At 38.5% G+C, this 15,520-nt stretch overlaps 1 protein-coding gene across 3 annotated transcripts in view; it reads right to left on the reverse strand.

Moving 5' to 3' along the window:
* Positions 1-15,520, reverse strand: part of LOC140162942 (uncharacterized) — a 179,397-nt gene that overhangs the window by 28,257 nt on the left and 135,620 nt on the right. For all 3 annotated transcript variants that reach the window (XM_072186259.1, XM_072186258.1, XM_072186256.1), the window contains 9 exons: positions 14,686-14,802; positions 12,293-12,406; positions 11,606-11,719; positions 10,207-10,317; positions 8,029-8,148; positions 7,162-7,416; positions 5,022-5,135; positions 3,850-3,981; positions 2,514-2,771 (listed from right to left, as the gene is read on the reverse strand). In XM_072186259.1, coding sequence (XP_072042360.1) covers positions 2,514-2,771; positions 3,850-3,981; positions 5,022-5,135; positions 7,162-7,416; positions 8,029-8,148; positions 10,207-10,317; positions 11,606-11,719; positions 12,293-12,406; positions 14,686-14,802 — 1,335 coding nt within the window. The remainder of the gene's footprint in view (positions 1-2,513; positions 2,772-3,849; positions 3,982-5,021; positions 5,136-7,161; positions 7,417-8,028; positions 8,149-10,206; positions 10,318-11,605; positions 11,720-12,292; positions 12,407-14,685; positions 14,803-15,520) is intronic.

The following is a 15,520-nucleotide window of genomic DNA, read 5'->3' on the forward strand; positions in this document are numbered from 1 at the left end:
TACGACACTCCTGAGAAAAGATATGAATGTTTAAGTAATACAAGATCGAAAAATAAAAATTGCAAAAGGGCCTATTCAAGTTTTCAGCATAAAAGAACACAAAAAACAAAAAACATTCAGATAACATTTTTTGTTTACTTGCTGAGCACATTTCAGGCATCATACTGCCGTTTCCAACTTCACTTGAGATTAATCTCTTTCTTTACCAGTCTTTCTGGTCTTTGTGTGTCCACCGTTTAACCAGCTTGTAACATACCAACAATTCTCCATCTGTCATGTTTTGGTAACATATTGAACATACAGTATCTTCCAAACTGCTGTAATCATGACCTGTTTTGAATCTCTTTTCCAAACCCATCTCTCAAAACGTTAATGTCTTAGTACCCACTCACTTTTGTCTTTGATCATTCATCTGCACAATAAGCAAAGAATTATCCAACATGCATCAAGGAAAATGCTTTCAATTCAAATTGAAAAGGCAGGAATAATGAACCGTCTTGGATCAGTAAATCAGCTCTAAAACCATTGAATAGGCTTCTTTGCCATTTGTCAACCTCTTGGTACTTAAACATTCATATCATTTCTCAGGAGTGTCGTAGGGTAGTGATTGAGGTGTCAAAATGCGCAGGACAATCCCCTGCATGCGATTATTTAGCAAACGTACAAAATTAGTTGCTAGATTTTAATAGTGGGTAAATTTCCTAACCATAAAGAAACTTTTTTTGCGTAGTTTATGTGTATCTGTGTTTGTGTATGGTGGGGTGACTTTGTGAGTATTTAAGCGTGTCAGGGTGCGCTTACCAAATTCACAGTTGATCCCAGTATATCCAGGTTGACACTGACATGTGTAGAATTCATCTCCATCAGTACAAATACCGCCATTTTGACAAGGCAAACTGTCGCATACAATGGTTTCTGTAAATCAAATTGGTATAATTGAAGAACGAATTTAAAAGGCTAGTTTGCATCTGACGTCAGGGCAAAGGTGACGTGTGATTGGCTGTTGACCTGCGCAGTACAGCATTTTTGGTCTGGTTGACAGGACGTCATACGCAAACTAGTCTTTTTTAATTCGGTTTTCAATTATTGGTTTGACAATAAACAATATTTAGTGGCTGGACAATGGATTTATGTTTGCCTTTTGAACAGGCAATTCCAGTTTGAATCCATACACCTCCTATGGAAAACATGACCATAACCTTTTACACAGGGAGTGTGAATTTCAAATGGGTTTAGCTAAATGGGTGATTCTATTTTGAAATCTACACTTCATGTGTCAGAGGTTAAGGACGTATCTTCTATATAGAGGGTGTTTGGATTTTGACTGGAGTACCCCAATCATTGACCAAAGCTTGAGAAAATCAAAAATGATCACCATGTTGCCACTTTTCAAGGTTCAAACAGACTTTCAATTTTGTGGAATTTCAGGACATTTTCCATGATATTTAATGACATTTTCAGATAATTTGAGACTGACTTCTGCTTCTGCTTTAGCACTCCTCACTGCTACAATTGTAACCGGACGAGGAGGGAGATAAGGACAACAACATAAAACCCCATCATCAACGAAGTAGCTACATAACTCCCTGGTACCTGGATCACGCCCCTTCAAAGATGATAGTAAATATGTGGTAGACTTTGTGAGGCAATCATTTTGGCTAAGAAATCAAAATAATGATAATTGGATTACATGTTAAACTTTGATGGCTAAAACAGTCATGTACATGTTCTGTGGAGTGAGCCTCTTTTGAAAAGATAACTATGTGTTAGAATATGCAGTTGTCCATGCACTGTAAAGGCTTTTGACTATGGTGCGAGAGGTTGCAGGTTCGAACCCTGGCAGTGCCTAGTACACTATTGTGGAAAAAATTGAGTTAACTTGAAAGTCCCCTGGACAAGGAACTTACTGCTAATTGTCTCGTTTTAACCTGCATGAAACTCGGGGAGCTGATCCTGGGTGTGAAGGTTATTTGTGGTATGTCTAGGGTGTGCGCTCTTTGAAGCAGCAATGTCCCTGAATTGTTGTTAAATGGTCTACGGGGCCGTAGTGGTCAGCGGCAACCTGTAAAGTGTGCTGAGGCTTGTAGATCAACGTCTATAGGTTGTGCCTGTGCGTAGCGCACTATAAATCACTGTGCTTTGTTGAGCAGCATACTAATGCAAACCAGACATATGTATCGGAATTGTCAATACCAGGAATGGACTAAGTGCACAAGCTCTGTATTCTTGACTGTCTTTTTTGTAGTTTTTGCGGGATTCAAACCCGTAACCTTCCGATCACTAGACAGATGCCCTCACCATTGGGCCACCAACTTCCACTGATAAAGGGTGTTTGAAACGGTGTACTAACGTAGGTATACAATGTTTAGGTATACAATACTTTTTGTATGAAAGTAAACTTTAAGTGATTCTTGCAATTTGTAATTTTGTTTGTTGTGATTTGTTTTGTAATAAAAAACTATGAATTAAAAAAAAGAATGGGTGGAAACATACAGAAACAACAATGGTCCTACCTGTCACTATAGAGACAGTAAAATTGCAATAAGCAACATTTCCAGCAGCATCTGCAAATCTGTATGACAGAGGAGTTACACCGATGGGAAAGAAGTCCCCACTGCTTTGGCTGGGTGATATCGTCTCCGTCACCCCTACGTTGTCTGTGGCCATCACTTCACCCCACAAGATTGGTATCTGAGACGAGGTACCAGAGGGCAGTGTAATGGATATATCACTAGGACAACTATGAATGACTGGCGGTTCAGTGTCAGCACCTGTGAATAAAAATAAATAAAGGCTGGCATTTATACAGCGCATTTACCTTGTATCAAAGTGCTTTACATTTATTCTGCTGTGGTTAGAATATGTCAGCTGCCATAAAATGCGCAAGGCATGCTCATACCTTTGGGCAGCATTCAATGGACAATATTCATAACAGCTCCCCCTTTTTCCCCTGGGAAGAGAGAGGCAAGTGAGGTAAAGTGCCTTGCCCAAGTGCGCAACACGATGGCACCCTGTGACTGTAGAGCCCATACCGCTGCACCACCATGCCATCATAACAGGGGAAGTGCAAAAAAATTAACAGTGAGCCATTTAAAGTCTTTCATTTACAAATTGTAACTCAGACAGAACAAAAATTGGGCTAAACCATTTAAAATCCACACTCCCCCGTGTTAGAGTTTGGAAATATCTTTCGCAAGGATAGTATGAATTTCAAATGGAATGAACACATTAGGTGGCTACATTTGAATTTCATACACTCTCTGAGAACGATTCAACCTGAATCTTCCACAGAGGGCGGGTGAATTTCAAATAGAGTTGGTTAAGGGTATACGAGGTATTGTTGGTAGAAGAAGCAAAAAAAAAATTGATTTTCATTATCTGAATCAATATATTATTGAAAAATAACACTTTGGTGTTTTGCAAAAGTTCATTCTATAAATCATATACTTTGAAAACTTGCTTAATTTATTGTTGTTAATGAGTTATGTACGTTTTACAAAAGTGTTGTTGTTTCAACCCTCTTTGCAACATAACTCAAGAACCACAGGACCTACAAAAGTATATCTGTGATATTTGAATTCTTCTACACGCTTGCTATGAATTGAGCAATGCAATTTTTGCTAAAGCTCACTACCATTCGCAAGATGCTGTGAACTACTTTTTTTCTGCTGACAGCTCCTCTCCACTCCCCAAATTTTGTCAAAATTATACTTTAGGTAAGGATTTTCAAGGACCTTGTGCAAATTTCCAGGACTTTCAAGGCCTTGAAAAGGTGTATACAATTTCAAGGACTTTCAAGGACCGGGGGAACCCTGATTATAAATTTCAAACACAAACACCTGAACTTACCTGGTGTAATAATATTTTCACAATTGGTTCCAGAATATCCCGGTGGACAGAAGCATCTGTACGCAAACAACTCACTGCCTTCAAAACATGTACCATCATTCTGACAAGGACCACTATCACATACTTGTATCCCTGAAAATAAAATGGAACATGCATATTCATTATTATTACACCTCTTACATATTCATGAGCTACAATTTTTTCAGAGAAGAACAGCACTTGTTTACATTTTGAGAGTGTGCAGAGCGTAAACACAGAAGTGGGGTTCTGATTGGCTGAATCAATCGTCTGACAATCATAGCAACAGACCGATAATCTGATTGGCTGATTGCTGATTGTGCATCAAATCGTTGATCGGCGCAGATCGGCGCCCTTGAAGTGAACACAAAGCTCTGTGTATGTCGCTCATTAACAGGGCGCCCGCGTCAATCTGAGCAAAGGAGTGCTGTTCTTCTCTGAAACCAAGTGTAATTACATCAACTGATTGGATAGAACTACCAAAGCAAACACAAGGTCTCCTTCAAGACATGTTCCATCTTCTGATAAGGGTCACAAGCAGATACTTGTATCCCTAAAAAAAAGGGACATGCATATTCATTATTATTACACCTACTGCATATTCATGAGCTAATTGCATCAACTAATTGGATAGAAGATGTGCATATTCATTATTATTACACCGATTGCATATTCATCAGCTAATTTCATCAACTGATTGGATAGAAGTACCGGAAAGCATACATCAGGTCTCCTTTAAAACAGGTTTATTTTTTGTGTTTCAATTTTAAAATGGGATTTTTTGAGTTCATCATCATCATCATCATCCTAAGCCATCATCGACCCATTGCAGAGTGAAGGCCTCTCCAAGGTGACGCCACTCTGATTTATTCCACATCTTTCTCATCCACGTTACATCAAGAAATTTTGTAATTCCATCTTTCCATCTACCTTTCTGTCTTCCTGGGTGCCTAGTACCATATCTAGGTATCCATTGATATGTAACCAGTGTGGTCCATCGTCCATCTGATGTTCTAGCTAGGTGACCAGCCCAAGACCACTCCTTTTGTTTCACAGTCTGGATGACATCGGTGACTTGTGTTCCTGCCTTCTAATAAAGGGAGGAATTACTTTTTGGGATGTGTTTATACCATATGACTTCAATCAATACTTACTGGTTTCACAGTTGAGTCCTTCATATCCCAGTGGACAGCTACAGGTGTACTCATTGACTAGATCATTACATGTACCTCCATTCTGGCAAGGGTCACTGGCACACTCATCAATATCTATAAAAAAAATATGACTTTAATGCTTTGCATGCTATAGGCTTCAACATAAAAAGCCCAAGTTTTGAGATATTTTCTCAAAATATCATGAGCTATAGCAAGAATCACTGAAATAATGCTGGGCTTGTTTGTACTCATTTGAATGTATTTTTCATGCCGATTCCAAATGTGGTCATACAAATGTGTAATGGTTAAATGGTTTCATCATATCCCAGTGGACAGCGACAACTGTATGCATCGTCTAGATCATTACATGTACCACTATTCTGGCAAGGGTTACTGGAACATTCATCAATATCTATCAAAATATAATGCTCTGCATGCTAGCCATAGGCTTCAACATAAAAAGCCCAAGTTTTGAGATATTTTCTCAAAATATCAAAAGCTATCTCAAACAATACTAGGCTTGTTTATTCTCATTTTAATGCATTTTTCATGCTGATTCCAAATCTGGTCATGAAAATGTAGAATTCGGAAATTTATAGACTTTTCAAGAAAATTTTAAACTGCACGTATAATCAAATGGTTCCATCATATCCCAGTGGACAGCTACAAGTGTATTCATTAACTAGATCATTTAATATGTACCAACATTCTGGCAAGGGCTATCGGAACACACATCAATATCTATAGTAATAACAAAAAGTGACTTTAACCCTAACCGCCTAAGGGCTTTTTGGCGATGGGAAGGGAAAGAAGGAAAGAATAAAGAGAGAAAAGAAAGAAAGAAGTTGTTTGCTCTTGGTGGGATTCAAACCCGAGACCCCTCGCATGCATCATGCCAAGCACTCGGTCGGCGACACTTTGCCACGGGTCTTGGGCTTCGCTGGCCAGCGAAACCATGCCTATATATCACTTAGGGCGATTGCGTCATCACACCACGTGGGATGCACGCACGAACAGCGCATATATCAAGTAGTATTTTGTAGTATACAGGAGGGTTAATGAAACATATGCTGCATAAGGGGTGGTGCAATAATTATGTGTACCCCTGGGGTGGTCAATTATAGAGGGGGCAAAGATTTTTTGGCAGGCCAAAAGGGAGGGGCAAAGCATTTTTTTGGCAGGTCAAAAGGGGGGGGGCAAGCGAGTTTTTGTCACAGATATTTTGGGCACCGTTTCTATATTACGCCCTAAAAAGGTGTAGGAAAACGTTAGGAACATGTTAAAATATGCAAAATTTCCTGCTCGCTGCGCTCGCATTATATGATAAGACAATTTAAGGTTTTAAATTCAGGTTCCAAAGATTTTACCATGTAAGGGGGGGCAAAGATTGTTTGGCACATGAAAAGGGGGGCAAAGGTTTTTTGGCACATCAAAAGGGGGGCAAAGATTTTTTTGGCATGGTCAGAGGGGGGGGCAAGCGATTTTGGCAGACCATTTTGAGAATTCACCACCGGGGTACACATAATTATTGCACCACCCCTAATTGAGAAAATATAATATTTTGATGTGGAATGCAGAAGCATGGCACACTCGGTAGGGGCTACTGTCACACTCCTAAACTGCTGCAATCACTTTAAAAGCAATTTCTGATGTCCTGTGTTGAATTTTCACATATGGAGCTTTTTTTATGTGTCTCCACAAAGGAAATTATCTCCATAAGGCATGCTCAGAATGCATAATTTGTTCCACAAGGTATTATGAATAGGAGCACCCCCCCGTGCATTACATAACTTCCGAGGACCTGAAAAAAATATGACGAAATTTTTACAAGTCCAAATGTGTGTGTGTCCTCGGTGTGTCGGTGGGTTGTTATGTCATGTGCTGAAGAGGTAATACCGAATAAATTCGATTCCAGTTAACACTACGAGGACATTAAGCTATAGAGGTGGTAGTAGGGTATAATACCTCATTTTTCACCGTTTAACAAGGTTTGGGTAGCGAGGACACATGTTTAGGTCCTCGGTAAAAAAAATGTCCTCGGTGTGTCGATGTGTTGTTATGTCAGAGTCCTCGGAAGAATTTGTAATGCAAACGCATACACATGCACCCCCACCCACACACATGGAAACAATGGTCCTACCTGTCATGATAGAGACAGTAAAATTGCAATAAGCAACATTTCCAGCAGCATCTGTAAATCTGTATGACAGAGGAGTTACACCGATGGGAAAGAAGTCACCGCTGCTTTGGCTGGGTGATATCGTCTCCGTCACCCCTACGTTGTCTGTGGCCATCACATCACCCCACACGATTGGTATTGGAGGCGAAGCACCAGGGGGCAGTGTGATGGATATATCATTGGGGCAACTTTGAATGATTGGTGGTTCAGTGTCAGCTGTGAAACAGGAGATGTGGAAAATAAAATTAACAGTGGGCTATTTAAAGTAAAATGCAATGCAATCCAAAAACAATGCAAAGCAATGTAAAAACAATGCAATGCAATGCAATGCAATGCAATGCAATGCAATGCAATGCAATGCAATGCAATGCAATGCAATGCAATGCAATGCAATTCAATTCAATGCAATGCAATGCAATTCAACGCAACGCAAAGCAACGCAACGCAACGCAACGCAACGCAACACAACACAACATAATGCACTGCAATGCAATGCAATGCAATGCAATATCCTACCTGGTGCAATTTCACAATGTAAGCCCTGGTATCCACTGGCACAAAAGCAGAAGTAACTTAGAGGCCCTAAAAAAATTCAATGCAATGCAATGCAACGCAATGCAACGTAATGCAACGCAATGCAACGCAATGCAACGCAATGCAACGCAATGCAACGCAATGCAACGCAATGCAACGCAATGCAACGCAATGCAACGCAATGCAACGCAATGCAACGCAATACAATGCATTGCTAGCAATGCAACGCAACGCAACGCAACGCAACGCAACACAACACAACGTAATGCAATGCAATGCAATGCAATATCCTACCTGGTGCAATTTCACAATGTAAGCCCTGGTATCCACTAGCACAAAAGCAGAAGTAACTTAGAGGCCCCTCAAAACATGTACCCCCATTCTGACATGGGCCACTGTCACACTCCAAGGTCTCTATAATGGTAAAAAACAAAACAAATACAAACTGAAATTATCCGCTCTCTTGATTAAGTGCATTTGAATTGAGGGGGCAGATGTAGTGGGTGAGAAAGACCTTGCAGCCAGTTCCGATCAGTGTAATGCCTGACTGTTCATAATATAGGGTCCACAAAGTTCCCCCTTAATACTTTTTAAAATAAGTCAAAAATATTTTCAAAATGTCAAAATGTAAAACGATATGTATAGCCCTCTTTGTTTTAACCCTATGGACCAATTTAACGCATCACACATCATTGCTTTCAGTAACAATGTTTAATTGTGTAATAAAAGAGGCCGTTTTAAAAGTTACACCTGAGACCATAGCAGTCAGGTTTTCTTTAACAAACACATGAATAGGCCTGGCCTACTGTATTGTTTGAGAGTTGTCTCCTATGGACTCAGATGCAACTATTAAAATGGTCTTTTTTTACATAATGAACCATTGTGACTGAACGCAATGACGTGTGATGCTACAATTTGGTCCACATGTGTAAAACAAATCAGGTTACACATATCTTTTTACACGTTTGCATTGCGTCTAATATTTTTCAATTTATTAAAAAAATTATTTAGGGGGAACTTATAATATGGACCCTATATTAGTGTATAGGGGGTGTTTGATTAGGTTTGCATTTGGTTCTGATGCCAAAAAGGACACACACCTTATTCTTTACTATCAAATGAAGATGTACCTCACAGTTGTTTTATGTTCTCATTTGTTAATATTTCTAACAAAACATAATGTATTATTATTTATATCAGGCTTTTGAGCGATACAATAAAACTATGTATTCTATAGTTTTTGCAAAATACATAGACGTAGCGCATACGCCATTACGAATCACCATGGTCACAGCACCTGATCGATGATAGCACCAACATGCATCATGCACAATACAACAATACAGCCACTGCACCCGCTCACAGGCGATTTTATAAATATGTAAAACCACAAGCTTAATTTACTGCAATTCTGGATGATGAATAACGTTAGGAAATATAATTCACATTGTTCAAGGGGTATTTTATTATAAACAATGTGTTTTTCAATTTCACAGAATGGTTGATCCAATTTTTTTTCACCAGGACTCTCAAGAATCTAAAAATCCCACGATTCATTCCTATAATATCAAGGGTAAATTTTGTCGTCTATCACCCCCAGTTATGGTGTATTTTATGTTAAATCTTTGAATATATATACGCTTACGTTTTCAATATTTTGTACGCATTGGACTTTACACTTCGGATTTTATGGGGTATGCATATTGCGTGAACGTGTATACCGCTATTTGTCCGTTAAAGAAAACCGGCTCTGTAATCAGTTAAATTCACAGATCTTTGTTTTGATAGCAAGACACAAGGCCCGAAATCACCGGCACAAGGGTGTGTGTGTGAGTGTATGTATGCGTTTGCAATTACCTGCAAACCTGGACCTACATTAGGATAAACACATCATAAACGTGGACACACCTGCAACCGTGGACATCCACTGTTTGCTGGATATAACCAGGACAACGCAAATAACTTAAAAATGCATTTAAAAGTGGTCCACGTTTAGGGGGTTTAGGACGGTTCACCGTTTGATAGGACGGTGTATCGATTGAAATCGGGTTAAATTATATGCTGAATGAGGTCCTTGTTTGCAGGTTTTTACAAACAGGGGTGTATAAGCCAAATCGGCATTAGAAGTTTGCAATGCATTGTGGGACAGTTTTTGCATTTTTAGGACACTTTGTCCTTTGACCTTTCACGATTAAAATTGTTTTTGTACATACAAAATATAATCAAAAAGTTTTACTTGAATAAAAACAAATCCAAAAATATATTTATTATATAAGTTAATTATCTAAATATTTTTAATTGTAACATTATTAGAATAATAAAAAAATAAATAATAATTAGAGTAATTTTCCCGAAATGTCAGAGGTCAAAGTGTCCTAAAAGTGCTCTCAAAAACCGGAAGTCACAATGGCGATTGGGCTTATTGGGGTGGGGTGGGGTGGGGTGCATGCTGGGGTGTGGGTGTGTACATACCATCTTTACAGTCGAATCCAATGAATCCAGGCTGGCAGTCACACATATATCCCGAGTCAGTTGCTGTACATAAACCTCCATTCCAGCAGGGGAATGATGAACAGTGATCAACTGAGGAATGAAATACAAACAAACAAATCAGACAAATTAATATCATTGTGAAATAAGCACATCACAGAAGCTAACTACCCAGAGCACTACCTGCCGACCTAACATTGCCTCTGATTTTTTTGCGTGCTGAAATTATTCTAACAATGTTGCTGATTCGTCCAATTGATAATGAAAACTCCTTTTTGACCAATTGTAGTTCTTATGGGGTTAAGAGATAATAATTCAATATCACCCAAAGCATCAAATTTTGAAACTGAATCGGCAAAAATAAGCTGTTATGTTCTGTACAATTTGGTACCTTATTTGTGATAATAGCCCCTTGAATCATTTGCCATGGCGACTGATAAAAATTTCATTTAAAAGGGAAAGCCAGCCTCAATGTACAAGAGGTCTTATAATTAGTTTGGGTGGAAGGAATTTTCAGGATTTTTTTTTTCACGGTCAGTTATTTCCCCGTTTAATTTTGGCCTGAATAGATGAGGCAATACAAAAAAAATCGCTATTTTTACATCAATACATAGTTGCTAATATAAGCCATTCCATCAAACTTGATTGACATCTGTCCTTTTGATCCCGCACCACCATGTAGAGTGGTCTGGACATCGCATGGCAGCGTCAACTAATATTTCGATCGTAATAATGAAATGTATTATTCAATAGTTTTATTCAAAATCTCAGACGCCAAGTCTTGATTTTTGCAGGGTATGTTAGTTTACTAAAGTACATTACAATCATGTAAAAGGGCAATTCCAAGCATCATCATTCCACAACACAAGGTTTGCACATGAATTCTTTTTAATGCAGCAGCCAATTATATTAATTAGGTAGGTGAATAGTATAATGGAAACTATCTTTGGTAAGTGAAAGATTAAGGTGGGAGACATTTTTCCAAACGACCATAATTTGCATATGCAAACTTCGCATTGCGGAATGGTGCTTGGAATTGCCCAAAAACAGAATTTTGCAAGATATTGCGGAGTCCTCCTCAGCAAATGTTACAAAATATGTGACACAATCAAGGGAAATAAGTCGGATGTCGCTAATATTGATTTTGAGATATTGGCAAAGAAAGTGTTAAAATTCTTTTGTTTTATATTGTTTTCAGCGATTGATAAATTGACATAACTTCACAAAGAAAAGTCGTATCAACATGGAGTTTTCAGTTTCTGAAAGCTCTAAATTTCCTCTTTAGAAACATATGTAAAACTCATTTTCGACCAGGGTCGACATGTGACTCATTCCCCTTGATCATGTCACATATGGCTTTAATATCGTAAAGGAAACTTACCTATTTCACAGTTAGTTCCAATAAAGCCTAAATCACAGAAACAGAAGTAGCCATCTTGGGCAGGGAAACATGTCCCTCCATTCACACATGGCAAGTTCTCACAGTAATCAATCACTGAAACAAAACGATTCAAAATAATATTCAAAATCAGAATTATGGTTGATAAAACATCTTCAAAAACTTCATGATATATTATTGTTTTTGTAGCACTATTCACTTAATAAAAATGGCTGAAATTCAAATTTCAAATGAATTAAAAGTCGCAATTGTCACCATAGTTCAAAGTTGACTGATGGATACAACATCGCATGTCAAAGCACCCAAAGAAAAACTTGCGAGGACGAGCATGGATCGGCAACCAAACTAACATGTGACAATGCATGGAATTGAACCTCGACCTCAGTGGTAAGAAGCGAGTGAGATGACCACTCTCCATTGTCCTCATTATTCGCTGTCGTAGTGCACGTTAGAATATGACCGTTGCTAGGTCAACTGGATCGCGCTTTCTTTGTTCCGAACCACTGATCGAAATGATCACAACACAAAGCCTATGGCATATCAAAATTCGGAACAGGTGTATGAGCCCAGGCTTGGAGCAGTAACCAATGGTTACTAACATGCACTACGACAGCGAATAATCACCTTGATCGAGTATTATGTAAATTGTAAAATCTTAATCAAACTTACATGTTTCACAGCGAGTACCAGTGAAACCAACAAGACAATTACACTGGTAGCCAGACGAGTCCTCTACACAGGTTGCCCCATTCATACAAGGTGTTGACTGGCAGTACTGTCCAGCTAAAATGATTAAAAATATAAAAAAGTGAATACTCGGGGCTGGATTTACCACTGGGCAAGATGGGCCTGGGCCCAGGGCCCTCAAAATTGCCCTGTGCATGTTCCTTTTGAGCCCAAAACATGTTTTGGACCAAAATATGATAAAATTGCACAATTTTGCATACTTCGCGTGCACTGGCCTTTTTTTTACATAGCAACATTCACCTTCATTTTGGGCTAAAATTGTCTCAAATTTAAATTCTTTCACGCGCAAATGTTGTAGTACTAAATCAGAACAAAATATAATTGTCTTTTCTAAGTTGTAATGGTTCTGCCGCCACTGCTATTGAGGTTAGTGACTAGCGTAAGTTGTTTGAGCACAAAATAATGGTCAATTTGCACATTCTGCCTGGGACCCACTACATTCACAAGACATGTACTCTGCTGTGGAAAAGGTGATTGTTACAAATGTGGTGTCATTGTAAAGAGGAAAAAAATAGCTGTCCATTGATATGCAACACAATATGAACATGTCACAAATAATCTCAGCTATAGATGCTTGAAAAAACTTTTCAAACTTTTTTGATGAGTTTACAAAGGGTAAAAAAGTGTTTAATAACATTCAGGAAACATTTTTAAAAATGGATGGAATTTTGTTAAACCTCTCACACATTGGTGTTGACTGCAGACGACAAGTTCCAAATTTCTTTAAAAATTTCATGATTGTACATTTCTTAACCATATTTGGAATCACCATGAAAAATGCATAAAAACAATACAAACAAGCCCAATATTGGTTCAGTGGTTCTTAAGATGATATTTTGAGAAAATATTTAAAAGCTTGGGACTTTTTATGTTGAAGGCTATGGCCATCCAGCCAACAACCAGTAACGTACATATGGACCATGATGACACCAACCCAACCACACGCACACCCCCTCCCACCCCTACGTGTGCGGACATTCAAAGAGAGGATGTGAGCATAAGCGTGTTTAAGTGTTTGTCCTGGCATTCAAAGCGAGGACAAGAGTGAGTTTCACACATTCAAAGTGAGGACATTTTTCACAGCGAGGACATCTCTGAATAGCACATACAAAGAGAGGAAATCGTCCATACCTCCCCTAAACCCCTACAGAAAGAGTGTCATCCAGGGCACCTATTCACAAAGCGAGGACTGGGATTTTGTCCTCGCTATGCCAAAATGTCCTCACTTTGAATGTGGGAAACTATATCTTGTCCTTGCTTTGAATGACTTGGTAAAAACACCCCTACACACTGGCTACGTCACTGGTCCTGCCTATCTTATGATACAAGAAAGTACATACTAAGAATAAGAAGCCCTGTATTTTCTTTAATGACTGCTAACTAAAGTTGACGAAATAAATGAGACCCATAACATTGTGTATTGATAAAGAATGGCATGCATGCAGTTGGGCACAACACTTACACTAATTCTCGCTATTAGCAATAAAGGCGCCGCCAGCGGTTTGCGATATGTAATCGTGATGTATCATGGGAAAAGGTCGACATCAAGTCCGCAATCTGAATATTACCATGCTATTACATAGGAACACGTGACAATATTTTTTAGTTTGTCAAAATAAAGGTGTTACAGGCGAATCGATACTCAATAATACTTAATAATGTGATTTGAAATGTGCACAATTAATTTTTTCTCTATCGATTTGCGTGTAATACCGTTATATTGACAAACTAAAAAATATTGTCACGTGTTCCTATGTAATAGCATGGTAATATTCGTATTACGCGGACTTGGATGACCTTTTCCCATGATACATCACTATTTTCCCATGATACATCACGATTACATCAAAAACCGCTGGCGGCGCCCTTATTGCGAATAGCGAGAATTGAGTGTTATGTAATGTGTGACTGGCACATGCTTATATCAATTTACGCACACGTAAGTGGGGACTTCATTAATTTTCGCCAATTATAAGCCTATCGTGAGATCCAAGAAAGCACACAGCAAGTAAAAAAGAGATTGCTGCTTTTTAATTGATGAATGGCTGATTGAACTTTTCCAGGTGAAATCATATACTGTAAAAGTGGTTATTTCCGCGTACCGTTATTTTCGCGAATGACGACTATACTGACATTTTCGCGCATTGTTAAATTCACAGATGATGAAACAATCAAATAAAACCAGTAATAAAATATCTGATGTCGTGAGTGGTTAGATTTTGCGTTCCATATCTTGATTCGCGAAATTTGTGAAAATAAAACCCTTGTGAAAATAACCACTTTTATAGTACCCCCTAAGGACACCACATACTTACCAACAACTTCACATTGTGCCCCAGTATATCCAGGTAGACAGATGCAGAAGAATGCATTAGCACCGTCAGCACACACACCTCCATTCACACATGGGGTAGAGTCACATTCATTTATATCTAGAAAAAAAAATCAATCGATCAATCAATCAAATAATCTTTAAATTAGTCAAGCCATCAAACAATCCAATCAATCAATCATTCTAATTCAGTTGGTGTGTCTTGTCAAGAATACACGCAATTTGATTGGTTTTCACCTATACATTATGACACGATAGTGGATAGTCATATAAGACAACACGGCACACTTGTAGATCCTCAATGAACGCGCGATAATGCGTTCGCGTAATACACATGCGCGAACTAAGGACACGGTTCGGCGGCTTAGATGTTCATGACGGGTTCGTTCATTTAAAACAACGGGCATGTCCTCACAAAAGTAACTTTATTTTTTCTGGAAAAAAGCAGTTTTACTTATAAGAATTATACTAAACTGAATATTAATAAGAATAATAAAGTTTATTGTATCTATACCATAAACAAATTTACCCCCTGTGAAATAGACTAACCCTGGTCCAAGCTTGTGCTTGGACAAATCAATATGATTGATTTATTGATTGGTTGCATAGTAATGGCTTTATGCAAGAGCCAATGGGTTTAGTGACTATTGTTTGAAGTAGCCAATGGGAAGTGGTCAATAGCCTTGTGATACTGCCCAGTTGGTCAGGGATTAGGCACATTTGCTATCTGTCATGGAAAGGAGTAGGTTTGGTCTCCAATGTGAAGAAAATTTTTCTAACACAGAATTATTTCCATGGAAGGGAAAACTTATTCTTTT

The sequence above is a fragment of the Amphiura filiformis genome, chromosome 10 (genome assembly GCF_039555335.1).
Source record: "Amphiura filiformis chromosome 10, Afil_fr2py, whole genome shotgun sequence".
Lineage (NCBI taxonomy): Eukaryota > Metazoa > Echinodermata > Ophiuroidea > Amphilepidida > Amphiuridae > Amphiura > Amphiura filiformis.